Source organism: Mus caroli, unplaced genomic scaffold (genome assembly GCF_978045245.1).
Source record: "Mus caroli unplaced genomic scaffold, Mus_caroli_1 scaffold_9, whole genome shotgun sequence".
Taxonomy (NCBI): Eukaryota; Metazoa; Chordata; class Mammalia; order Rodentia; family Muridae; genus Mus; species Mus caroli.
The window spans coordinates 3,023,546-3,051,484 of record NW_028227264.1 but is presented as its reverse complement, the minus strand read 5'-3'; the positions used below and the strand labels follow the sequence as shown (position 1 = coordinate 3,051,484).

General features: G+C 40.1%; 1 protein-coding gene and 1 pseudogene across 2 annotated transcripts in view; both read left to right on the top strand.

Annotated features, from left to right (window-relative positions):
• Positions 1–26,824, top strand: part of Rgs17 (regulator of G protein signaling 17) — a 103,674-nt gene extending 76,850 nt beyond the window's left edge. For both annotated transcript variants that reach the window (XM_021174753.2, XM_029482290.2), the window contains exons 3-5: positions 9,330–9,419; positions 10,428–10,662; positions 19,420–26,824. In XM_021174753.2, coding sequence (XP_021030412.1) covers positions 9,330–9,419; positions 10,428–10,662; positions 19,420–19,608 — 514 coding nt within the window. In that variant the 3' untranslated portion in view covers positions 19,609–26,824. The remainder of the gene's footprint in view (positions 1–9,329; positions 9,420–10,427; positions 10,663–19,419) is intronic.
• On the top strand, positions 2,409–3,545 carry LOC110303373 (peptidyl-prolyl cis-trans isomerase D pseudogene; annotated as a pseudogene).
• Positions 26,825–27,939: the final 1,115 nt, after the last annotated feature.

Sequence of the window (27,939 nt, the reverse complement as noted above, 5' to 3'; positions counted from 1 at the left end):
AAAGGACCCAGAGGGGCGTCAGAGGGCACCTCATCATTGGCTTTGGAAGAAAGATGCGGTCTCCCTCCACTGCCTTGCCCTGTGGCATATGTTAGGAGAAGCAGCCTATGTAAAGCTCCTTAGAGAGGCAGTGCAGGGTACCAGGGAGAGTAACATGAGGAGGGTCATTGAAGACAGGGGGGAAAGAAGAGATAAGACATGGAAAGGTAGTCTCTCTGAGGAAAGTCTGAAATGTCACCTGCCAGTACAGATGCCCAGAGCCCTGGTCCAATAGGCTGGTGAGATGGCTTAGTGGGTAAAGGCACCTGCCACCAAGCCTGAGTTCAATCTCCCAGGTGGTAGAAGACGAGACCAACTATATAGAAACATACAGCCGATGTGTAAATATGCAATAACAATCTATCAGATGGGAGAGAGAGAGATGACTGCATGTGCAGTCAGGAGACAAAGAGAGAATAGAGAGAATCATGCCGGCATTCTGCTGGATTTCTCCTTTTATCCACTGAGGATCTAATCTCAGGGACTGGTACTGCCTGCCTTTAGGATGGATCTTCCCATGTGACTCAACCTAATTAAGAGATGCTCTCACAAGCATGACCCGAGTTTGACCTAAGCTATATGCTCCCTAACAGACATTCACAGAGCATTGTCTCCTAGGTGATTCTTAGATGGTGTCAAATTCATAATCAATATTAATTAGCATATACATATTTCTATTTATATCTCTATGGGATATATGGCCATACGTGTCATGGACAGATGGCAATATCTGTTGCTAAGTAGAAACCAAATACCTACCATTATTGGGTTGTATTTTCTTTTAATAAAACCATATATATTACACAAAATATGGAGACTTTCCAATTATTCATTCTATAGGTGGAAGTACAATGGTAGCCCCATGGGTTTCACTGTGAATAGAAGCTAACCTGTCATGCTTCAAGGCTAACACACACACAAACATACACAAACTCATGATATTTTTTCCTTAATAAAATTGACTTTTGGGAGGCAACCTGAGATAGGGGAAGACTAGCCAACCTGGGACTAGACAAATCTGGTTTGTCCCAGTATGTCAAGTATGAACATGAAGCTGATGACAACCCACTTAAGCCCTCCAGCTACTCCCTTAGTGAGATGTGATTGAGAGCCTAAAGTAATCTGCATGTGCACACACACGTGTTCACATGTGTGTGAACCTGCATGTATGTTCATGTGCATATACAAAAGCCAGAGGTTAACCTCAATTGTCTTTCCTCAAGAGCCGTCTACCATGTTTGTTGAAATAGAGCCTAACCCTGGTGCTCAATAATGAGGCTAGGCTAGAAGACTGAGGAACCCCGGGGATGCCCCTGCCTCCCTATCAGTGGAATTACACCTGTGTACCACATTTTTTATGTGAGTGCTAGTACTTGATCTCAGGTCCACAAGGTTGTACAGTAAGAGTGTAGTTCCCAGTGCAGATATAAACCTTTTAACCCACGGTCTTCACAGGGATAATCCGTAACTGTGGTTGTTCTGACCTCCTCACAAGTCTCAGTGCACAAGGGATTTCCTGGACGATTTAAGATTTGCCCATTTGTATGTGTGCCAACAGTGCCTTAGTACACTGTTGGTTGATGTAACCCACACGGTTCCTGCATTCTCCATCATTGCATTTTTTTCCCTTTGATTTTCTAAGTAGAATCTTCTCTAAGGGTGTGCCGCACAGCCAGAAAACCCACAGAGCCTTGCAAATTCCATATTCTACACTCTACAGCCTAACACTATTATTGTTAATCAGCCATGTCCCCAAACGTGTCCCCAAACGTGTCCCCCACTTCCATTCCACAGAAAACCACATTCATGCTAACTGGAATGATGAGTCAATGCCCCTGCCCAGTATCAAACACATTTCTGCATGTCAGCTGCTAGCACAGTAACATTTCCACCCTGCTGATCGTGGCAGGAACACTATCTAAATCACAAGCCTGAGCTACAGTCTAATGGGTACATTTAGACAGTAGGATGATTATGCACACTCCATTTCCATGACAGCGTCTGTTCACTAAGCCAGCGTTGATTTTCCCTGCTCAACCCAAGGTACTTGTTTTTCTACAAAAGCATTCACTAACTTCCTTATAAATTGCAAAGAAAATGACAGCAAAGTTGAAGGAGAAGCTCAAAACAGCTTTCCAACCACTCTGAGAATAGAAGAGCTCAATGGTTGGCTTTTATCTTATGATATTGTCTGTAGTTTTGTCCCATTAATTCTCTTCATTTTGAGGAAAAACAAAGACGTCCTCTTCCTGAAAAATAAGAAATGTTGATCTTGGCATCATCAGCTTATAACATAGAGGTGTAGTAGAGTTTGATCTGGTCTCACACACGGGGTAATCGTGTCCCACTTCTCAGTGCCTGCAGTGAAGATGTCCCACCCATCCCCAGCATCCAAGCCCTCCAACTCCAAGAACCCATGAGGCTTCTTTGACATGGACATCGCCGGGTAGCAAGTTGGATGAATTGTTTTAGAATTGTTTTCAGATATCATTCCCAAAACTGCAGAAAATTTTCATGCATTGTGTACAGGAGAAAAAGGAACTGGATCCACAACAGGGAAGCCTCACCATTTTAAATGATGCCCTTTTCACTGAATTTTTAAGAAATGTATGATTCATGGTGGAGACTTCTCAAATCAGAATGGGACAGGTGGAGAAAGTATTTATGGTGAAAAATTTGAAGATGAAAATTTTCATTATAAGCATGATCGGGAGGGTTTGCTGAGCATGGCAAATGGAGGCCCCAATACGAATGGTTCTCAGTTCTTTATCACAACAGTTCCAACTCCTCATTTGGATGGGAAACATGTAGTATTTGGTCAAGTCATAAAAGGACTAGGTGTGGCAAGGATGCTTGAAAATGTAGAAGTGAATGGTGAAAAACCTGCCAAACTCTGTGTTATTGCAGAATGTGGAGAATTGAAAGAAGGGGACGACTGGGGAATATTCCCCAAAGATGGCTCTGGTGATAGTCATCCAGACTTCCCCGAGGCTGCAGATATATATTTAAAGGATGTAAATAAAATTTTATTAATATCTGAAGACTTAAAAAACATTGGAAATACTTTTTTCAAGTCTCAGAACTAGGAGATGGCTATCAAAAATATGCGAAGGTTTTGAGGTACGTGGCTAGTTCAAAGGCTGCCATTGAGAAAGCAGATGCATCCAGACTGCAACCTATAGCCTTAAGTTGTGTGCTGAATGTTGGTGCTTGTAAGCTGAAGATGTCAAATTGGCAGGAGGCAATTGACAGTTGCTTGGAGGCTCTTGAAATGGACCCTTCAAATACTAAAGCACTGTACCGAAAAGCGCAAGGATGGCAAGGATTGAAGGAATATGATCAAGCATTGGCGGATCTTAAGAAGGCACAGGAGATAGCCCCAGGAGATAAAGGAATTGCTTAAAATCAAACAAATGATAAAGGCACAGGAAGATAAAGAGAAGGCCGTGTATGCAAAAAATGTTTGCTTAATAATGATTAAACTCTCTTTAACTGTTATACATTGATTATATAAAGGACAAGGTATATTACTGTCTACGATCCCTGATGTGTTTCCCTTGATCTTTGTCATTGTTTACATAGCAGAGCTGACATAGGTTCCTTATTAATAAAAAGTTAAAAAATAACAATAAAATAAAAAAGAAATGTTGATCTTCTAGCTGAACATCAGCCTAAATAAGTCTAGGTTTTAACCATGTACTTTCTTGTTGAATAAGGTTAGAAATTTGAAAACTAGTAAGCTTGTCAATGAGCCTAAAATACCTGTTTTAGGGTTGGGAATAAAATTTAATACATAGAATAAAAGGATATTTTTTGGAACCTATCTTTAAAAGCATATGTATGTATACATGCATGCATGGAAGTCAAGAACAAAGAGAGATTGAATCAAGATGGAAAAAAATGTATTTTTGTTTTCCATGTATTAAAAAGAAGTAAATGGTTTTTTGTTTCTTTTGTTTTTGTTTTTTCGAGACAGGGTCTCACTATGTAGCTTTGGTTGTCAGCTTTGTAGATGAGGCTGGCCTCTGCCTCCCAAGTGCTGGAATTATAGGCATATGCTACTATGCCTGGCACAAAGTAAATCTTTCTGCCCAAGCTAAGCTGAAAATGTAGTAATGTAGTAGTAAAGTAGAGAATCTACTATCACAATGGCTCTTTCAAAACACTGATAGATAGATAGATAGATAGATAGATAGATAGATAGATAGATAGATCATTCTCGTACTGATAATGTTAATAAGATCTTGCTAGCATAATTTTTTGTTTTGTTGTTTTGTTTTGTTTTATTCTTCTTGGTGTTGTTTGTTCTTGAGAAAAGGTTTCTCTATATAGTCCTGGCTGTCCTGGAATTCACTCTTAGATCAGGCTGGCCTGGAACTCAGAGATGCACGTTTCTCTGCCTCCCAAATTGAGTGCTGGAACTAAAGGTGTGCACAAGTACACCCAGCAATGTCAGTGTTTTTTAAGACTTTGTTTTCCCAAGTCAAGTGACTGGAGGCCAGAGAGTATTCATTCTCAAAACCCAAAGAGGGAAATAACCGCAGGTTTGCACATAGCTCAAGGTGAAAATCCACTCTCCCATTCCACCTTGATTAGTAGATCCACAGAAAAACTGGATAACTATTCTCAAAGTCCTTGGAAAGACAGAATTTCCAAAATGTGTTACACGTAAGAAAATATTTATTTTTCCAAACAAGGATAATTATACTCAGATTTTTCAGCCTTTCTACCGACTTAACTTTGTATTTCTAAGGTAACACAGCCATCTAGTGGAGAGAACTTTAATAGCAGATTCTCTTACTGTAGGGATTTAACAAAGAGTGAATGCATTCTTATTTCCTTACCTGACATATGATTGTAAAACCCAAATCTTTGTGATGTGGTGTGGTATAATTGGTTGATTTTCTTGAGACCTTGTCTACATAGCCCAGAATGACCTTGAACAAACTTGCTAATAACATTGACTTTCAACCTCTTATTCTCTAGCCTCCATGTCCCCAGTGCTGAGACTACAAACTTGCTCCAGCACACGTGGTTTCGAGCAGGTTCACTGAATTGAACTGAAGGATCCATGCATTTTAAGTACATATTCCTCAACTGCACTACACCCTCAATCCCAGCAGAATGCTGTTTCGTTTTCTTTAGCATTTCATTAAACACACTAAAAATATACATTTGTGTTGCCTGAATTTTCCAGACAAAAATTCCACAAACTATTTGGTGCATAGATGCCATTCAAAACCAGGTCATATTACCAAAATCTGGAAACAGTGATATCTGCATCCTAGGTTTGAAACTGACTTTTCTGTGTCTGAAATCAAAGGTATTCCTCCCAGAGCTTTAAGATCAGCCCACTTTTGTGACTGATGAAAAAGACAAAAACATCCCAGACAGCTTTTATAACAAGAGGTGGTGGTCATGCTACAAAGCAAAGCTTGCATGAGGCCAGAAGTTAGAGGAGATCAGGCCCAGCCTGCTACAGTTGTGGGCACTGCATGAGTCAACCTGAGTTTCTATGTCTTTGTAAATGAAATGGTGCTGGTTAGTAATTTAGTCCCTATTGCCCAAGGAGGGTGGTACCTTTCTTGAGTTTTGCCATTGAAATGGATTAAGTTTGTGCATTTTACTGATTCCTCACATGTATGTTACATAAGTATATCATCTGCTACTCCCACATCACCATGGCTACTGCAAAGGTTTTGAGCTGTTTACCACTCTCTTCTAGTGACATTTCTAAGAACTGATTGTTTTCTTACAACGATCGACCATATTCCAAGTGGACTGTGCACTGGCTCTGATAATGAGTGAAGAAACCCATCATTGGCTTCAGACATTTCTCTCCTGATACAATCCACAGTGTTCTCTACAAACAGTCCACCATCCACAGACAGAGCCCACTGTCCTTATTCTCTGGAATGGACAAAACACGTTTCCTCCCTCTTCATCTCACCAGGCTCTAATGCATCTCCACACTTGCTTTGCTAACTCTAGCCTGAGTTGTTGGTGTTTCTCCTCCCTAAAGTGTTTAGCCTTTGATCAAGATTCCCAGAGTGAACACTGGATGTGTGTCATTGTCTTTGTGTCTTAGATTGGGAGATAGGAATGTTCACTTACAATGTTACCTACCTACCTTTACTCCCCACACTGGAGGAAGAAGCAGGCTGATCTCTGTGAGTTCAAGACTAGCCTGGTCTACAGAGAGAATTCCTGAGAAACCCTGCAGAGGACTTCTGAGAATTTCTGTCTCAGAAAAGAAAAGAGAAAAGAAAAGAAAGAAAGTTACACAGTTACCTAGGTTGAAAGTAGAAAAACAACAACAACAACAACATGCTTAAGGAGGGAACTGTTGATTCTGGCTCCCAAGATACAGTCCATCATGGAAGGGAAATTAAGACATCAGGAGTGTGGAGCATATGATCATATCACATCCACAGTCAAGAAGAAGCAATGAATGTGTCTTAGTGTTCAACTCACTTTCCCCATTTTTTATAATCTACAATCTCCTGCCCAAAAGTAGTCCCACCTACAATCAAGACAGGTCTCCCTATCCTAACTAATAATACCAATACAACCCACCCCGCCACAGGCAAGCCCACGGTCCCATCTCCCCAGTGGTTCTAAATTCTGTCAAATTAACATTATGACAATTGACAACATGATGGCATATATCATTTTGAGAACTCACAACTCTTATGTTTGGTGCCTTCAGTTTCAACCTTTCAAACACATAGAATGCTTGTGATGTTGAGAGTCAATAGGAGTTGTAACTTATTACCATCAAAAGCAGCTCTAAGCCTGGGGATCCTTGGAAAAGCGCCAAGAAAAAGTGATTGCCGTTGGGTCTGGATCCCATCAGGCAGGCAGACCAGCAGCAACTCCTTGCTCATCTTCTCCACCTCAGTCTCTAGGTATGATTGCTCCCTCCTCATCTTTTTCTCTTCTCTCCTTTCCCCCTTCTCTCTGTCAGGGGTGCACATATGTGTGCATCATTGTTTACATGACAGAGGACTTGCATGTATGAACACTAAAAGCCCAAGATTGATGTCAGATGTCTAAGTTTCCAACTTACTTTTTGAGACAGACCCTCTCAATCAATCCCAGAGCTCACCCATTTGGCTAGTTTTGCTAGCCAGCTGCCTCTGGGGATCCTTGTCCTATTTTCTGAGGCCACCACTGCTTAATTTCAGTTTTTTTATTGGAGGGTAAGACTGTGCTCAATAGTAAATTAAGAACGGCACCCGTGGTAAACAGTTAAGCATGTACTGAATGGCTGTCATAACTAGTTTTAGTCCAAATGTGTGCCCATATTTTACCATCTGTAGAAACGAGAGATGTAAACACAATCCAATATTTTATACTGATGGCTCTAATATGGTAGCATTTGTGATGTTTGTAAACATCACAGGAACAGACACAGGAGCCAGATTTTATGCTCAGAATTGTGTGAATCATGCCCGTGGACTCCAGATTTATTGCTCTACAGCAGAGGCACAGAGGGAAGGGATTTCAGGTTGCCTGAGATGAGAGGTAACCTCGGTTTTGTGTGGTACATTCTCTAGGACACTGAGTGGAAATGAGTGGCTTCCTATTGCAGTAAGAGCTTTTGTGAAAGTTACAAATGGTGCATTTGATTTGGTTGATTCTTTGCATCGTTCTTTTTGTTTCCACTTGGTTGATTTCAGCCCTGAGTTTGCTTATTTCCTGCTGTTTACTCCTCTTGGGTGAATTTGCTTCCTTTAGTTCCAGAGCTTCTAGGTGTGCTGTCAGGCTGCTAGTGTATGCTTTCTCTAGTTTTGTTTGTTTGTTTGTTTGTGTTTGTTTTTGTTTTTTTAGAGGCACTCAGAGCTATGAGTTTTCCTCTTAGGACCACCTTCATTGTGTCCCATAAGTTTGGGTATGCTGTGACTTCATTTTCATTAAACGCTAAAAAGTCTTTCATTTCTTTCTTTATTTCATCCTTGACCAACACCAGGGCCAAGAAGTGGGAGAGGGTGGGTAGGGGAGCCGCATGCAGGGAGGGTACAAGGAACTTTTGGGATAGCATTTGAAATGTAAATAAAGAAAATATCTAAGAAAAAGAAAAAGAAAAAAAGTGCATTTGATGTATGTGGGGAAGTTTGACAGCATAATGTCAACGTGTATCTCACCCACTCAAATTCCAGTGAAATACCTTTACTCAAAGCCACAGAGAGAAACCGACAAATCCCATCGATGACACATGCCATACCTAAATGCATTGCAGGTATAGATGGCTGTGGTTTCGTAGGCTACCCCAGAGTTCAAGTGCAGTCACAGTACCTCCTTGCTTAGACTGAATCAAACCTGGCTGTTCTCTGGGTCTCTCTCCTCTGGCTCTGCATTATAAAGTCTTTGTTTCTCTAGCCCTGCCGTGGTGCTCTCTCCCGGGGCTCTCCTTGGAGTATTGGCAGTATTGGTGCCTCTTGGAACCAGCTCACTGTTTGTTCTGCTTTCTCGAGCCTTTGAACTATGCCCCTTTCCTCGGAGGTTTATGTCCCCAGAGACTCTACACCAGCCATCTTGCCACTGCACCCAGACTGGGAGGAGTTGCTTCCGTGTCTCTGCCAAGGAGACACTGGAGATTGACTGACATAGAACCCAGTTGCCCAATCTCTAGAGACTGGAGGAATGATAATATTAATGACAAAAATGTGGCTTAAGGTCTGTATTGACTTCTGATATATTCTAGCTCCTTAACTATTAATAGGGGAAAAGTAAATGAAAATAAATGAATACAACTGAGCAAAATTCAAAATGACTCTCTACTTTTAAAAGTAACACAATAATATGTCAAATATCAAAGCATGTCCAATCTTGAAACTATAAAGGTACAACTACATAAAAGAATTTAGGTGTCGGGCATGGTGGCGCAAGCCTTTAATCCCAGCACTTGGGAGGCAGAGGTAGGTGGATTTCTGAGTTCAAGGCCAGCCTGGTCTACAGAGTGAGTTTCAGGACAGCCAGGGCTACACAGAGAAACCCTGTCTCGGGAAAAAAAAAAAAAAAAGAATTTAGGTAACTTAAGTCATGGAGTCAGAGTAGACAGCGATATCCATTGAGGATTCTGATTTATTTTATGATTTTTAGAAGCTGGTATAGACTTACTAACTCTCACTCTCTGCCACCATCTAAAACTGTGACTCCTTTCTCTGTGTCTGTTGAATAACCCCACATGGTCAACAGTGAAATCTCCCGAGACATGTTTCTCCTTCGAAAGTGATGCTTTTCTTTGGCTATTTGCAATTCCCTTGACAAAGTGTGTTACATTACAGCCTCACTGTCAGGAATGAGGAAAGAGGCGACTCTTCAGGGAGATCCCCACATACCACCAAAATGGAGAGCATCCAGGTCCTCGAGGAATGGTGAGTGTCGGGGCAAGGAGAGTCATTGCTGTGTTTAAACGCCATGTGTGTCCACCCAGTGCCCAAGCATCATCTCTATGGTCCTCTCGCAAATGGTTCTGTGACGTGAAAAACAACTCAGCCTGGAAGGTCTCTTCTGTGGCTGCAATGAGTTTTTACTAGGTTTCCAAGCTGGTACATTGCCTAAGTTGATCTTTCTCTGCTAATAAATAAAGATTATTGCATGAACTATCACAGAAAAGCCTTGATTTTACCTTTGTTGGCTGAAAATACTTCTAATGCATTAATCATCTTTTGCCTGTATATAGGTCTGTGCACCATGTTCATGCTGTTCAGGTCCTGAGCATTGAACCTGGGGCCTCTGGAAGAGCAGCCTATGTGTGTATTCTTAACTGCTGAGCTATTCCTCCAGCCCCACTGGAAATATTTTAAAATGTGTCTTCATCTTATTGGAGAAGAATCTGAACACCACATAAACACACAGGCACACACATGTGCACATGCACATACATGCACATGGGCAAGTATACATACACACACATGCACAGGTATATACATAAAAACACCCAGTTAGCCAGCTCCTGGTTTTGTAACCATCAGAACAGACTTCATCTAAGTCTTTTGGGTTTTTTGGGGTTTTGGGGGTTTTTTGGTTTTTGGGGTTTTTTGTTTTTTGTTTTTTTGTTTTTTTTTTTTTTGGTATTTTGAGACTTGAGACAGGGTTTCTCTGTGTAGTCCTGCCTCTGCCTCTGCCTCTGCCTCTGCCTCCTCTGCCTCCTCTGCCTCCTCTGCCTCCTCTGCCTCCTCTGCCTTTGCCTCTGGAGTGCTGGGATTAAAGGCATGCCCCACCACTGTCTGGCCTAAGTCTTTCTAAGGTGAAAAGCAATCTTAGATCACCACTTAGGCGGAATAGCAAAACCCGGACCAGTAGAGGGCAGCACAGGACTACACATTTCTGCCAGCATGTACACATAGATGTTGCTCCTAATGGCTTCATTCTCTCTGCAGCCAAAACCCCACTGCAGATGAAGTCTTGTCCTGGTCTCAGAATTTTGACAAGATGATGAAGACTCCTGCAGGAAGAAACCTTTTCCGAGAGTTCCTCCGAACGGAGTACAGTGAAGAGAACCTACTCTTTTGGCTAGCCTGTGAAGACTTAAAGAAAGAGCAGAACAAAAAGGCTGTTGAAGAAAAGGCCAGGATGATATATGAGGATTACATTTCTATACTGTCACCGAAAGAGGTGAGAAGCCGGAGGGCACTTCCCTTCAGAGTTTCCCAGCCATGTTAAAGGCTAGGTCTCCCCACTGTGCTTCGGTCATTTATCTCTGGCTAAATGGTATGTGACAGGTACTTCTTCTCCATAATTAATTCCATGCAGAAGTAAGTAACTTACTATGTTTTAAAGTGGGCGATGCTTTTCAAAACAAGATGCACAGGCCATGTGCCCGAGAATCACCTGAATGAGTCATTTGTCTAAAAGGGCAAATCTTTGAAGCCTACTCAGGAATTCTTTGTTTCTTTTCGGTTTGTGTGTGTGTGTGTGTGTGTGTGTGTGTGTGTGTGTGTGTGTGTGTGTACACATGCCTATTGGTGCATGTGCATTCAGAATCATGCTTAATTCCCCTTCCACCTTGTTCATGGAGGCAGGATCCTGCAATCAAACCTAGAGCTCCCCAGACTGCTTGCTCTGAGGATTTTCTGCCTCCTGCTTCTGGGGCTAGTATCACAAGGGGCTATCACACCCAGCAGGCATTTCTATTTTATTTTTATTATTATTGTTATCTAATCCTTTTTTACAGTCCAGTCTTCATCCCCCTCCTGGTTTGCCCCTGGAACGACCTCCATCCCATAACTCTTCCTCCCTCCCTCCCTCTCTCCCCTCCCCATGTCCAAGAGGATGTCGCCAGCCCCCTACCCCACCTCACCAGACCTCCCCACTCCCTCGGGCCTCAAGTCCCTGGAGGGTTAGGTGCATCTTCTCTCATTGAGGCCAGATTAGGCAGTTCTCTGCTGTGTATGTGTGGGGGCCTTTGACAGCTGGTGCCTGGTTCGTGGCTCAGTGTCTGAGAGATCTCAGGGGTCCAGGTCTGTTGAGACTGCTGATCTTCCCATGAGGCCACCCTCCTCCTCAGCTTCTTCCAGCTTTTCCCTAGTTCAACCACAGGGGTCCCTGGCTTCCATCCATTTGTTGGGTGCTAGTATCTGCATCTGGCTCTTTCAACTGTTTGCTGGGCCTCTCAGAGGACAGCCATGCTAGGCTCCTGTCTGCAAGCACACCACAGCATCAATAACAGTATCAGGCCCCGGGACCTCCCATTGAGCTGGATCCCAATTTGGACCAGTCACTGGACCTCCTTTCTCTCATTCTCTTCTCCATTTTTGTCACTGCAGTTCCTTCAGCCAGGAACAATTCTGGGTCAGAGATTTTAATTGTGGGATGTCAACCCTATCCCTCCATTTGATGTCCTGTCCCTTTGACTGGAGGTAGACTCTACAAGTTCCCCCTTCCCACTGTAAAGCATTTCATCCAAGGTCCCATCCCTTTGAGTACTGAGAGTCTCTCACCTCTAAGTATATTCTAGAGGGTTCCCCCACCTCCTACCTCACTAGTTTTCCTGTTTCGATTCTTTCTGCTGGCCCTCAGGGCTTCAGTCCTGCCCCCCCCCCAATACCTGATCATATTTCCTCCTTCCCCTCACTGTCCCCTCTCCCACCCAGGTCCAACCCTCCTTCCCTTTGTCCCCCCACCCCCACCCCCCCGTAATTGCTTTCTTCTCCTTTTCTATCTATCAGTTTCTGGAAATGGAATCCAAACTCTAGTCTTCATGCTTGCAAGGCAATCGCTTTAACTGCTAAGCCTCCCCCACACTGGCACCCCCACCAAGTACTGCTTCATCTGGACCTTTGGAAACTGAGCCCAGGATTCTCTGTTTTTATCTAGCTGTTGGCCTAAATGCTCGTTTGAAAACATTTCTCTGGGTATCGACTCAAAAGAAACACACACAAAAATAAAACCCTGTGGTATCAGTGTTGACTCTTAGGCTGGTATTTTTTCCCCCAATATTGAAAGTCTCCCTCCTACCTTTCTTTACCACTAACTCTTAGACAGAGATGGACAATAGAAATTATCTTACTTCCTGTACACTTTCTAAGATGTGCTAGCCTGTTTTCCTTGTTATCCATAGGAACTTCTAGCCATCATATTAAATCTGTAAATGTCAATTTGCTCTTGAGAAACATTCCCATCAAGGGATTAGAATAATGTGCTAGCCCAGTCCCCTGGATCCTGGGTATCAGACTCCCCAGAAACACGGTGGCTTTAAGAAGGCTTTCCCTTCTCCTCACTGCCCTGTCTTGCCTTTTCGGTCTGTGATGCTCACCTGCATGATTTAATGTCTGGGCCTGGTATTTTCTCCTCCCAGAGTTTAGACTCTTGAGCATTACCTGGCCGAAAGTCCCCTAGAACAGGACTGTGGGCATCAGTGCTTTGACAAGCTCTCCTCCATGGGATGCCATCCTCTCTACCCACACTTCTTCAAGACATGTAAAATGTAGATTCTTTCCCACTCCCTAAATTGTAACTGTGGCCAACTGTCTCACTTCTAATGAACCCCTCTTAAGTCACTTCCATTTTTGTATTGAAATGCTACCAGTATTCCCAGAAGCCTGCAGCAGCATTTTCTCTGCTAATTGATAAACCTTCTATCCAAGTTGTTTTTCTGTTGCTCTCCATAAAAACTGAGCAAAAGCAACCAGAGAGAGGAAAGGGTAAATATTTCATTTCCCAAAAGACCAATGAAATGACATTCTTGTTGCAGGGTACCAAATGTTGGACTGTCTTGTGTTTACCTTGTTAACACTACCTTGTTAGTGTTAATTTAAAAATATATATATTGTTAGGTTTTGATCCATGTAATTATCAAAGTGATTTTATTAGTCCTAAGGTAAGTAATATGACACCAATTACATAAATAACTAACCCACAAGCAACTGTTAGACTAGATTTCACATACTAGACTAGATTTACTAGAATCTGTTAGACTAGATTTCATAGACTAGATTTTTGCCTCTAGGAAGAAACTAAACCTCTCTTGGCCACGAATCCTAAGTTTCTTTCTCCACAGAAACAAAGAGTTCTCTCAAGTGTAAAAGCAAGAGAACTGTAGCAAAACTGTGGAGGTGTGCTGTGTGGCAGGATGTCACATGACAGTGACATTTCAGAATAAGATGAATCCATTGAAACTCCAATGCTAATCATTATGGAAGATTTATTTATTTCATGTATATGAGCACACTAGAGCTGCCTTCAGACACCAGAAGAGGGCATCGAATCCCATTACAGATGGCTGTGAGCCACCATGTGGTTGGGTAGAAATAGACAAAGATGTATTTGAAGAAGATAAAAGGCTTAGGGAAAGGCTGCACGTGCTTTATTATTTTGTAGTTTATGATGACATCATATGGCATGAAAAATGTAAACAGTTCATTTAGGAAGCAAGTTTCTTTAAAGAAACCATGCAACAGTTTTTTTTTTAAGATTTATTTTATTTATTACATATACAGAATTCTGCTTGCATATTTGTCTGCAGACAAGAAGAAGGCACCATATCTCATTATAGACAGTTATGAGCTACCATGTAGTTGCTGGGACTTGAACTCTGAAAGAGTAACCTGTGCTCTTAACCTCTGAGCCATCTCTCCAGCCCCACAAAATATTTTTATTGGTTATTTATTTATTTACATTTCAAATATTATCCCCCTTCCAGGTTTCCCCTCTGCAAACCCCCTATGTCATCGCCCTCCCCCTTGCTTCTATGAGGGTGCTCCCCCACCCACCCACTCACTCCTGCCTCACCACCATAGCATTCCCCTAAGCTGGGGCGTTGAACATCCATAGGACGAAGGGACTCCTCTCCTGTTGATGCCAGATAATGCAATCCTCTGCTACATATGCAGCTGGAGCCATGGGTCCCTCCATGTGTACTCTTTGGTTGGTGATTTAGTTCCTGAGAGCTGGGGGGGGGGGTCTGTTAATATTGTTGTTCTTCCTATGGGGTTGCAAACCCCTTTAGTTACTTCAGTCCTTCCCCTAACTCCTCCATTGAGGTTCCTGTGCTCAGACCCATGGTTGGCTGCAAGCATAAGCATCTGTATTGGTCAGGTTCTGACAGAGCCTCTAAGGGGACAGCTGTACCAGACTCCTCTTGGCAAGTGCTTCTGGGCATCAGCAATAGTGTTGGGGTTTGGGGCAGTCTCTAGATGGCCTTTCCTTCAGTCTCTGCTTCACTCTTTGTCCCTGCATTTCCTTTAGACAGGAGCAATTCTGGGTTAATAATTTTGAGATGGGTGACCCCCATCCTTCAACTGGGGGTCATGCCTAACTTCTGGATATGGTATCTATATGTTCTCTCTTCCACTTGTTGGTATTTCAGCTAATGTCATCCCATTTGGGTCCTGGGGTCCTCTTGACTTCCTGGCATCAGGGACTTTCTAATGGTTACCCCCATTCCACATAACCCATTGCTATACACTGCTGTTCAAGTTCCTGACCCTCTGTACTTCTTCCCCATCTCCTCCCACACCTGATCCAGTCCCCCTTTACTCCTGCTCCTCTCTTACTTACAGGTCCCTCCCTCCCTCTACCTCCCATGATTGTTTTGTTCCCCCTTCTAAGTAGGCATCTACACTTTGGTCTTCCTTCTTCTTGAGCTTCATAGGGTCCGTGAGTTGTATCTTGGGTATTCCAAGCTTTTTGCTTATATCCACTTATCAGTGGGTGCATACCATGTGTGTTCTTTTGTGACTCGGTTACCTCACTCAGGATGATATTTTCTAGTTCTATCCACTTGCCTGTGAATTTCATGAAGTCATTGTCTTTAATAGCTGAGTAGCACTACAATGTGTAAATGTACCATATTTCCTGTATGCATTTCTCCATTGAGGGACATCTAGGTTATTTCCACCTTCTGGCTATTATAAATACAGCTGTTATGAATGTAGTGGAGCATGTGTCCTTGTTATAAGTTGGAGCATCTGGGTATATGCCCAGGAGTGGTATAGCTGGGTTCTCAGGTAGTACTATGTCCAATTTTCTGAGGAACAACCTTGCTGATTTCCACAGTGGTTGTACCAGCTTACAATTCCACCAGCAATGGAAGAGTGTTCCTCTTTCTCCACATCCTCGACAGCATCTGCTGTCACCTGAGTTTTTGATCTTAGCCTTTCTGACTGGTGTGAGATGGAATCTCAGAGTCATTTTGATTTGCATTTCCCTAATGACTAAAGATGTTGAACATTTCTTTAGTTGTTTCTTGGCCATTCATTATTCCTCAATTGAAAATTCTTTTGTTTATCTCTGTACCCCATTTTTATTAGTTATTTTCTTTATTTACATTTCATATGTTATCCCCTTTCCTAGTTTCCCCCCTGAAAAACCTGTATCCCCTCCCACCTTCCCCTGCTCCCCAACCCACCTACTCCCATTCCCAGTCCTGGCCTTCCCCTATACTGGGGCATAGAACCTTCACAGGACCAAGGGCCTCTCCTCCCATTGATGACTAGGCCATCCTCTGCTACATATACAGCTAGAGCCACATGTCCCACCATGTGTTTTCTTTGATTGGTGGTTTAGTTCCAAGGAGCTCTGGGGGTATTGGTTAGTTCATATTGATGTTCCTCCTATGGGGCTTCAGACCCCTTCAGCTCCTTGTCTGTACCCCATTTTTAATAGGATTACCTGACTCTCTGGAGACTAACTTGTTGAATTCTTCGTATATATTAGATATTAGCCCTCAATCATATATAGGATTGGTAAAGATCTTTTCCCAATCTGTAGGTTGTTGTTTTGTGCTATTGACAGTGTCCTTTGCCTTTCAGAAGCTTTGCAATTTTATGAGATTCCATTTGTCTATAGTTGATCTTAGAGCTTGAGCCATTGATGTTCTGCTCAGAAAATATTTCCCTGTGCTGATGTGTTCAAAGCTCTTCCCCATTTTCTCTTCTATTAGATTCAGGGTATCTAGTTTTATGTGAAGGTCCTGACCCACTTGTACTTGAGTGTTGTACAAGGAGATAAGAATGGATCAATTTGCATTCTTCTACATGCCAATCACTACTTGAGCCAGCATCATTTGTTGAATATGCTGTCTTTTTTCCACTGAATGATTTTGGCTTCTTTGTCAAATGTCAGGTGACCATATGTGTGTGGGTTTAATTCTGGGCCTTCTATTCTATTCCACGATCTACATGTCTATCTCTGTACCATTACCATACAGTTTTTATCACTATTGCTCTATAGTACAGCTTGAGGTCAGGGATGGTCATTCCCCCAGAAGTTCTCTTATTGTTGAGAATAGTTTTTGCTATCCTGGGTTTTTTGTTATGCCAGACAAATTTGAGAGTTGCTCTTTCTATCTCTGTGAAGAACTGAGTTGGAATTTTGATGGGTAGATGGTAGATTGCTTTTGGTAAGATGGCCATTTTTACTATGTTAATCCTGCCAATCCATGAGCATGGGAGATCTTTCTATCATCTGAGGTCTTCTTCCATTTCTTCCTTTAGAGACTTTAAGTTCTTGTCATACAGATCTTGCACTTGCTTGGTTAGAGTCATACCAAGATATTTTATATTATTTGTTACTACAGTGAAGGGTATCATTTCCTTAGTTTCTTTCTCAGCCCTTTGAGTAGAGGAAGGCTACTGATTTGAGTTCATTTTATCTGTAGCCACTTTGCTGAAGTTGTTTATTAGCTGGAGGAGTTATCTGGTGGAATTTTTGGGGCCACTTAAGTATACTGTCATACCACCTTCAAATAGTGATATCTTTACTTCTTCCTTTCCAATTTGTATCCTCCTCTTGTTGTCTAATTGCTCTGGCTAGAACTTAGGTGTACTAGATTGAATAGATAGAGAGAGAGTGGGCAGCCTTGTCTAGTCCCTAATTTTAGTTGTATTGCTTCAAATTTCTCACCATTTAGTTTGACGTTGGTTTGCTGTATATTGCTTTTATTATGTTTAGGTATAGGCCTTGAATTCCTGATATTTATTTCTTTGGGTTTTTTTAAGATTTATTATTTTATGTATATGAGTACACCATTGCTCTCTTCAGACATACCAGAAGAGGGCATCAGATCCCATTACATATAATTAATTGTGAATCACCATGTGGTTGCTGGGCATTAAACTCAGGACTTTTTGGAAGAACAGTCAGTGCTCTTAACCTCTGAGCCATCTCTCTAGCCCCAAATTCCTGATCTTTCAACTTTTAAGACTTTTAACATGAATGGGTGTTATATTTTGTCAAATGCTTTTTCAGCATCTAATGAGATGATCATGTGGTTTTCTTCTTTGATTTTGTTTATATAGTGGATTATGTTGATGGATGTCACTATATTGAACCATCCCTGCACCATTGGGATGAAGCCTACTTGATCATGGTGAATGATTGTTTTGAAGTATTCTTGGATTCAGTTTGCAAGAATTTTATTGAGTATTTTTGCATTGATATTCATAAGGGAAATTGGTCTGAAGTTCTCTTTCTTTGTTGAGTCTTTGTGTGGTTTAGGTATCAGCATAACTGTGGCTTCATAGAACCAATTCGGTAGTGTTCTTTTTCTTTCTATTTTGACTATTGTATCTATGTTTTCTATGATATCTTCCACACCTGAGATTCTCTCTTCTATCTCTTGTATTCTGTGTGCTGAGAACTGCATTTATGACTCCTGCTCTCTTTTCTAGGATTCCTATCTCCAGGGTTGTCTCCCTTTGTGATTTCTTTATTATTTTTATTTCCATTTTTAGATCCTGGGTGGTTTTTTTCAATTCCTTTACCCATTTGGTTGTGTTTTCCTATATTTCTTTAATATAGGAAATATATTAAAAAGGAAATATGTTTCCTTTTTAATTGTTTCTACCTATTTACATGTGTTCTCCTGTATTTCTTTAAGGAAGTTATTTACGTCCTTCCTAAAAGTCCTCTATAATCATCATGTGATTTTAGATCAGAATTTTGCTTTTCATCTGTGTTAGGGTATTCAGAGCTTGTTGTGATGGGAGAACTCGGATCTGATGATGCCAAGTAGCATTGGTTTCTGTTGCTTATGTTCTGACTGAAGCTTGTCCGTCTTGTGAGCCTGTGAGCCTGGGTGTGTCAGCAGTCCTGAGGGTCAAGATTTCTCTGGGTGGGATTAGGGTGCTAAGGGCTGTAACACTGGGTCAGTTCCCACGCAGAGAAGGATACTGGAATGATGGTGTCCCCAGCTGCACTGTGGCTTCTTTGTCCACTGGGCCCCAGGCAGGTCACACTTGGGCCAGGTATTAAGGCAGTAGTAGTGGTCTCACCTCTTAGCTTGGGTGTGTTAAGCACTCTTGGAGGACAAGCATTCTCTTGGTGGGATTGGAGTGCAGAGGACTGTAGAACAGGGCCCGCTCCTGGGTGAAGGTGGAAACCAGAAGCCAAATCATCTTTTTTAAAAGAGAATTCCCAACAAAGAAGAATATATAGTTCAGTTAAAAGATGAATACGTTTTTCTTAGCTTAAGTTGGTTGGGTCATACTGAGGAAATTAATTGCTGACTTTCATTTCTGGACAAATCTAGCCCTTCCCACTATGTGGTTGCTGGAAATTGAACTCAGGACCTCTGGAAGAGCAATTGGTGCTCTTAACTGCTGAGCCATCTCTCCAACCCCTGATTCTTCTCTGGAACTCTATAATATGTTGAGAAGATCAACACAAAGGAGCCAAGATATCTGTGAACCAAATTTCTAGTTTCTTTTTTTTTTTTCTTTTTATCCGCATTGTTTAATTCAGCATTAGAAGTGGGAGGGGGAATCAGTAAGCATTATTTAGCCTTTGGAAGGCCCATCTCCAGTGTTATGGGTGTGAGTGTTGTGAGTGTGAGATTGAACTTATGAAATCTCTCTGAGATGTCATGATTACTTAACCAATATCTTTTATTTGAAAAAACCACATGGACATATCTGCCTTTGTTCCTTTTAGGTCAGCCTGGATTCTCGAGTTAGAGAGGTGATTAACAGGAATCTGCTGGACCCCAGCCCACATATGTATGAGGATGCCCAGCTTCAGATCTACACCCTAATGCACAGAGATTCTTTCCCAAGATTCTTGAACTCACAGATCTATAAAGCTTTTGTGGAAAGTACTACCAGCTGTACTTCTGAATCCTAATTGTCATTTGACAGGCAAAAAAAAAAAAAAAAATCCATTTCAGAGGGCTGGGATGAGAAATAAAAGTAATTAAATACCATCAGAAATTGAGTTCCTGAAAAACTACAGGTTGGCTGCTGGGGAAAGACAATGAGGAAGGTCTCTTGTCTCCATTTTTATCAAGGTTATCCATGATTCTGTTTGGGGCAACAACAACAACAAAAAAAAAGCCTATATGATACAATGAATTGCCAAATTAAGTTTGTTTGATTCAACACTTGCTCTACTTGCAAGCAAATTGTGTTCCTAGTCCTCTGAATAATCCCCTAGTGCATCTCTACAGGCCGCATGTGCAAAGTAAAACTGCTTCGTCTACCCTTTACTTGTTGCTATTAAATCAGTAGCATACCTTGTATCTGTATTTAAAGACTTTTGTGCAATATGGTCTCTTAGAAATAATTGCCAACAAATTGGCTGTGGTTTGCATTTTTTAAAAGCATAATCCAATACACACAAAGGCTATTTTAAACATGTAACAGTGATATTTAACCATGCTACATACTGTGTTTAGTATACCGACTCTGAAGCCAATTTTTCTGTACATGTTTTAAAAAAAAGTAGCTGTTAAAGGATCTTACTGTGTGAGCCCTCTGGTTGTTCACTGCCCAAATTCTGGCATTTTTGTTACAGAAGAGTTTACTATATTAGAAAGAAAGAAAGAAAGAAAGAAAGAAAGAAAGAAAGAAAGAAAGAAAGAAAGAAAGAAAGAAAGAAAGGAAGGAAGAAAGAAAAGGAGAGAAAAGAAGAGAAAAGAAAGAAGGAAAGAAGAGAGAGAGAAGACAAAACTAATTAACAATGATAAGAAAAATTTTAAAAAGCACAAAACAATCTGCAGATATCCTGTCTCATTGAAAATTCCAAGAGTGATACTGTTTTTAGGTCTGAAAGAAGAAAAGAGTCTATGTATATATCAAATGTCCAGTACTATAATTGAGTTATTAAAGAATGGCTCCTCAGTTCTAAAAGAGTGATACAAACCTATGAATGTCTGCAGGTAAACAATAATAAGCTCAATAATCCAGTTTGGGAATATAAAGGGAAAGAACTAGTAAAGGAATGCCTACATGTAGCACTGTCAAAAAACCTCGTGAGGAATTGCATCTGGCACGTGGCGTATTCACCTTGAACGTATAATCCAGTGAAAAGCTTAAGGTTTTCCTAAGTCACATTTTACAAAGGATTATAAAGAAGAAAATCTTCAATGTCAGACCTTAACTGTTTTCACATAGTCTCTCAAGAAAGACTTATTTTAACATTGTTAAAAACAATCTTTTCACCCTCATCCATAATTAAAAGGCAGTACAGTGCTCAAACCTTCTCGCTGCCAATATTATGTTTTTATAATTACATTAACTCTTTTCATGAAATACCTGACCACAGCATGTATTTCTGACCTTCTGAACAGTATCGTCTTGTACACAAAACCAAAATTACAATCAATGTCATATTTATATCAAGGTCTTACCTTTCAATATCAAAATCCCCTGGAGCCTATTTTTTTAATCTTAAACTCAATGAGTATATGTTGAGTAACCTTTAAAAATGAAAGATTTAAAAAGATTTATATCCACTGAGAATACAGGCCTTATATTAAGGATGATATTAAAATTATAGGTTTTATTTGTCATTTTTAACTACCTCTCATATTTTTAATTTATTAAACATATTTTTTTAAAGCACAAGTTTGGAGTTTTCTTTTTAACTTTATTTTACTTGAAAGGTTGGCATCATGTTTCTTTTTCCATAAATTTAAAACATTTCAAGAATTGTTTTTTAAGTGTATATGATTTTCTAATTTATATAGAATTCAGGAGCTATGATTCAAAGGGCTATTACATATTCCCTATGCAAATATTTTAACTGTTGCAATGTTTGACAAAATGGGATTTTAAAAAAACAATTTGCAGAGTGGAAAAACAAAACGTTGTGTTTACACTGACGCCGCTGACTATCCTACCACGCTCAGCACTTTTAAATACATTATTTATGAAAATGTAGTTTAAATGCAAGATATTTATAATATTCATCTTTTAACAAATGCCTGTGGATTTTTTTTCCTGAAAGTGTTAGTGTGTTTAAGATATGCTTTGCTTATGTCACCTAGATATTTACTATTTGAATAGTTTTGGTAATCTGTTGAGAAAAAAGATAGTTATGAAGATGTTTACAAAAATATAATCCTATTTTTTCCTAAAGAGTCAAGAAAATGTAAAAGCATCATGGCTTCTATTGTGAAGTCCCACTGTTCTGAATGGTTTGATTCTGTCCTTGATTAGTGTTGGTTATGCTAATAGGATGTATACACATATATAGTATACCAGCATCCTCGGTCTGTGTTTGGGGCACAATGAATTGGTGCACATGACCAGGAAAAATGTAATATATTACCACACCGTGCATGCATGATTGTTTTCGATGTAGACTTTATTATATTCCTGTTCCGTGGATGCTAGTGACTTACTGTCACAGGTGATCTTTACAATATGCTCTGGACTATTGGGCGAGCTGTCTGTTTGACAATGCATTTAATATTTTACCAAATGTAAGAGATAAGGTTCCTTTAGAGAGTCCTCATCTCTAACCTAGGCATTTGCAGTGTTTGATTTCAAAGTTGCTGTGTCTTTGGAACCTGTGTGCAAAGGAGGTTCCTAAAGCTGCTTTGCACAGTCCCTGTCATTAGCCATTGCTATGTGAGCAGTTCTATGCTAAATTCATATTTCAGGGGGATGGCTTCTTATTTCACTTGAGAATGTTCCAAGTTTTGAAGAGTGTGTCTGTGGACTTGTGACTATTCCAGTCTTTAAAATATGGTGTGGTTTCTTCTGTTTAAGTCACAGAACTATAATAAACAAACAAAAGCCCACAACTGGTGTCTGCCACCATTTCAAGAGCACAACACTTGCTATAGTCAAGTTTGATTTAATTCCTCGTGGGTGAATCGCTCCCTGGGGAGACCCTAGCACTTTAAATGAAGCACCTTATATTTACGATTGCCAAGATAACTTTGCATATTGTCAGAATCTGTTAATGCACACACAAGAGGATAACGCACTTTCTATAGTACCTGTCTATAGGCATATCTATTGTGGAAAGAAAAGGAGTTTGTGTAGGTGATGTATACAGAGGTGACTCAAAGACAGATATCTTCATAGGTGGATCTTACACATAGACATGCTAATGCTGAAGGGGTGACTCTTCTCTTTCTGGCTTATTATGACATCATCCAAAGTTAGCACCGATGCTCTGATGGCATGAAAAGGGCATATGAATGTTAGCAAAACAGGATTTTGATACTGAAGTTATAAATGTAAAAGTAAAAATTAGAATATGGCCTTTAAAACAGTCTTACAATATTTATATATGACCAATTCTAACAGTGTGTCACTGTGCCTAGAACATTTATTAGTGCCCTTCAATGTCTCCTAGTATACAGAATGTGCTATATTTATTTGATAGTTAAGTGTCAAAGGACTGTAGAAATAGATAAAGGCTTATCTGTTGAAAACAAATATACATCTCTTCCCATTATGCTAATTTAAAATACTTGAATCTTAATTTAAGTTCATTCTTTTATTCTAGAATTTTTTAATAGTCTCAGAAAAATGTCATATTGTAATTGTGGAAACTACACTTGCAACAAATAAAAAACTTCAGGTGCTTTGGTGAAGGTTTTTAAGTGGAAGGAATGAAAATGAAGCATAGAAAGATGAACTTTTTGAAGAACCATCAATTTGTTTTTAAACAGGTAGAAGATACACCTAGAACCCGACATAACGTGAATTTTTGAATACTTTCAGCTTTTATATATTGACATATTATTTTGAATAGGAAATACAGTCAAAAGATTGGGTTACCTATCTATTTAGATTGGCAGTTAATCACCAATCTCCAAAGTATCTATTGTTAAGTCTGTTTGAGTACTCTTTTCTGTTCTTAAATTTCTGATGATCATAAAATGCTGTCCCTAGAAAGGAGCATACCATGTGTAATAATCTTAGCAATTCTCCACTTGCCACAATTGCAAATACTTACCACTAAAACCTACCAGACCTTCCTTCAGAGCATGTCTGCAAGATTATAATGTCGTCATAACATCTTTGTATCACACACAGTGCATGAGGAGCACTGGCTTTGATTTCTGTGGATGTTAAAAAATATTTCTTTTACAAATAAAGTCCTAAGCAGCCATAAGGGACATGTTTTCTTTCCCACTGGTTGAAGAGACTCTACCAGACCATCATTCTGTAGAAAACAGGGAGATGGAGTGTTGCCTTCGTTGGGCAAATGGGGTTGTGGGCTCTGATTCTCATGACATAAAGCTCTAAGTTGAGAAAAAGCCATGACCTAAAGCACTCATGATGACAGCCACATGTACTATTTTAATGTTATGCATGAAATCTGAAACTCAGTCCCCTCCGCACGTCTCATATCATGTGTCTTCTGTTGCAAAGTTTCCCATTGATTTGTGCCTTCATCACAGCCTTTTCAGCTTTTTAAACAGAAATATGTGAGCTTTAAACCAATGATTAAACAAACTGTCTAAGATGTGGGCAAATTTCCTTTTGAAATGACAGCTGATTTCGAGTTGTATTTATATCCAGATGTGGTAGGGAAAGCCATGTAACCTTTCTGAATCTGAATCTGTTTCTTTGTCTTAAAATATTGACTATGGGGTGTCCATGGGAACAGTAATGTTGCAAATAATAATTGACCGGAATTCTTCAGCCTAGTAATAATAACATTTTTTGAAGGTCTGTAGTTGGTGTCATTTCACTGTACTCTCTCCTCATGTTTCCTTGGAAAGTTTAGGTTAGCACACAAAGAGGGTTTCATCATGACATTTTCATACCAATGTCTATGATATCTTCTTCTCATTTGTTCCTCACTGCCTTTCCCGGGGTCTTCTACTTTCTTTGCTTATTTTTTTTAAACATACTTGAAACTTTAAAATATGCACAGGTATGCACAAACACCATACACACACTCACAAACGCACACGCACGCATACAGAGACACATATACACACAGACACAGACATACAGATATACCCCCCACAGACATATGTACAAGCACACATCCACACAGACACATTAAAACATCCACACACACCACACACACACAGACACACACACATATAGAAATATACACTCAAAGGTGGAAACATAGGCAATAAAATGACCATCCCTGTGCATGGGAATACTATAGAGTCAAGTTAGTTACCAGTATGCCAAGTATGCCAGTGGGCGACAGAGCTGAAAGCAATGTCATAAATTATTATTGAAAAATAATTCCTTCAATATTCGTGTGACTTTGTCGATTCTATCATGAAACTATTAATAGAAAGATGAATACAAGTGGCTAAGTGTTCATTAACAGTTTCACCAAACTTTTGAATATTCTCAGCTTTATAGAAAAATGATAAAGGCAGTACAGAATGCCCTCATGTGTTCTATGTGTCTGGGAAGCAATTTTTCCAAATAATAACTAAAATTGACCCATCGAGTCTGTGTTCCACTCCATCGTCATCCTTTACCTCCTGTCTTCTCTCTGCCCTTCCCATCCTGTAACCACATGACCTCCTGTTGTTTCCTCTCTTTGTGTTTCTTTCAGCTGTGACTCTCTCTAAATGTTCTTATTTTTTTCAAAACCTTGACAGTTGTGAGTGGAAATGATGTCTTCTCCTGTTTATATGAGTGGGGGGTTTGTTTGTTTGTTTGTTTTTAGTTTCTGGAAGGAATAATGTTATTCTGTTCTTTCTATCATAAATGTTTGTTTTTATTTTATGTGATTGAGTGCTTTGTCTGCATGTATGTATGTGACCACATGTGTGCAGCACTTGAGACCAGAGAGTCCTCTGGAATTGGAGCAACAGATGGTCTTAAGCCTCCATATGGGTTCTGGGGACTGAATCAGGGTCTTCAGCTCTCTTAACTGTTGAACCACCTGTCCAGCCCCGAATAGCCAACCTTATTACATGATATCTCAAAGGGACATGCCACTAGGGTAAGTACTCTTGCTGTGGGCTCCTCCTTCCTATTGCTGTTGCTGTTCACCCTGTCACCTGATTTAAGCATTGCCTGTTGGGTGCAGCCTCTGCTGCCAAGTGATCCACGTGCAAAGAAGGTGTCTTAGAGGGAACTAGATCCTGCATTTACATTGAGCAAGAAAAACAACCAATCCCACCCCCCAAAAAAAACAACTCTGGCCGATTTCTTAGCATGAATACTAGGCTCCATTAAAGGATTACTAATAAATACTATAAAGAAAATGCAATGGATTAGGAAGTGAAGTCAGTCCAAAGCAGTGTTACTTAATAAAAGTGCAACTGCTCTCTCTTCCCTGAAACACCCTGCATACTTATCTAGTTCCTGCACACATGCTGGATTTGACGATTTTAGCAAGAGGTTATTTATTACTCGTGTTTAATGCCTTTCTATATATCATCCACTGAGCAATGTATACAATGCTGAAGTGTAGAAAATTTGATGTTGTTCCTCAAGCTTTAACCCGTTTGTCATAGTGTTTCTTGTGTGTGTTTTTAAAGAGTTTGCAAAATACTAAAAAAGTATTCTAATGATTTTGATTCTGTGAAATACATCATTTTGAACATGTACAATTTCTTACTTTCATGCTCATTCTATTTAGTGATCTATTTCCATATTTTGTATTCTACCAATATATTTATTAGTGGACCACAAAAAGGTTCCGAGTACATGAATACAAGAGTAGCCCTGCTTGGCTATTTTAAAATACCAAAATACCTGTGGGTACTCATAGTTGAATAGATACTCCAGATTCTTTTTCTTGCAGCTCAAGTTTGTCTGGGTTTTTCTTCCATTGAACAGATTTCGTCATTTCCCTATGTACAATAGTAGACTTCCTGAAAGTGCTACAGTTTTTACCATGTAATAGATTTGAGCATGACAATACTGTAAGAAAACACAGAAGTCTCTAAATATGTCTGAGTTTTCAAAGGAAATCAAATAATAGGTGTTTTCATTTGACTATATTGTGGCAATTTATGGGTATTATTGTAAAATGCATATGCATTACACTGATTTTCTTAACATGTTTTGAACTAATAAAGAATTCTCCCATGTATCCTTAGACAAGTTATTGTTTGCTTATTGGTGTAATGCTTATCTGAGTATTACAACTTCTGGGTGGAGTCTTCACATTGTTATGTAACATTAGAGTATCTTTTTATAAGAAATAAAATATGTTCTTGAAATTGCTGGTGTCTTAAAAGTGCAGTGGAGGGATTTCTCACACTAAAATTAAAGTACCTCACCATTTATTTCTATGGCAGGAAAATAACTTCAAAATGAGTTTAGGGTTAGAAATAACTTTTCCTGGTAGAGATAGAAAACACACCACAATTCTTTTCTATATTCGGGTCAGAATCAAAACAAAACGGGTCTCAACCTCTATCTTATAGCTAAACATTTGCATATCGTGTCACCTGGGTGCCAAAAGGGAAGGGACATTTGAGATGCTGGAACTCCTTGCTATCACTTGAAGAGCCGCTTCATTTCTTCATGCCAGTGCCCTTGTATGTGATGCTAAGGATTGATTAGATAGGATGCAAAGTTCATTTTATATAATCTTGAAATTAATAGTTTTGATTAGTGTTAATGATAAGAGTACCCATTTGATTCTAAAATGAGAACAGTTTGATCAGCAGTGAACCACCATGGTCCAAAAAACAGCTAGTAATCCAGTAGAATTCGCAAGTAGACTAAGCTTCAAATTCTGCATCCTCAGGAGTGGCTTGTCTGTGTTTATTCACATCCTGTTACCCACTTCTCTGGTAGGCAGTGGTTAGGTCTTTTGAATTGCAAATGCATCCGTTAGTAGTCAGGAGGGTGGATGTCCACTAGAGGGAGGCCTTTGATTTTTCTCTCTTTCTTTTTTTAACTGCAGGGCTGCAGACCGAGCCTTGAGCAAGCTAAGCAAGTACTCCCCGCGAGTTACAACTTCAGAGCAGAATGAGGAAAGTTTTTAAATGCTTCATTGTATTGTAGTTTGTTAGTTTTAACTTGGATTTGGAGGAGGAGGGAGCAAGAGCAAGAAAGTGAGAGAGCAATGGAAAGTCGGATTGAATGGATCAGAATGTGAGGCAGGAAACGGAAAAACCTAGTGCTTGGGGCGGTGGGTGACGATAGGAAAACATAGATATTGTAGCGTCACTGGGAGGTTTTGTAGGATATGCCTGCCCTTGAAAGGAACCTATGTCAGATGACCACCCTATAATTAAGCCTTAGAGACTGGAGATAGATGACTTTTGTGGCT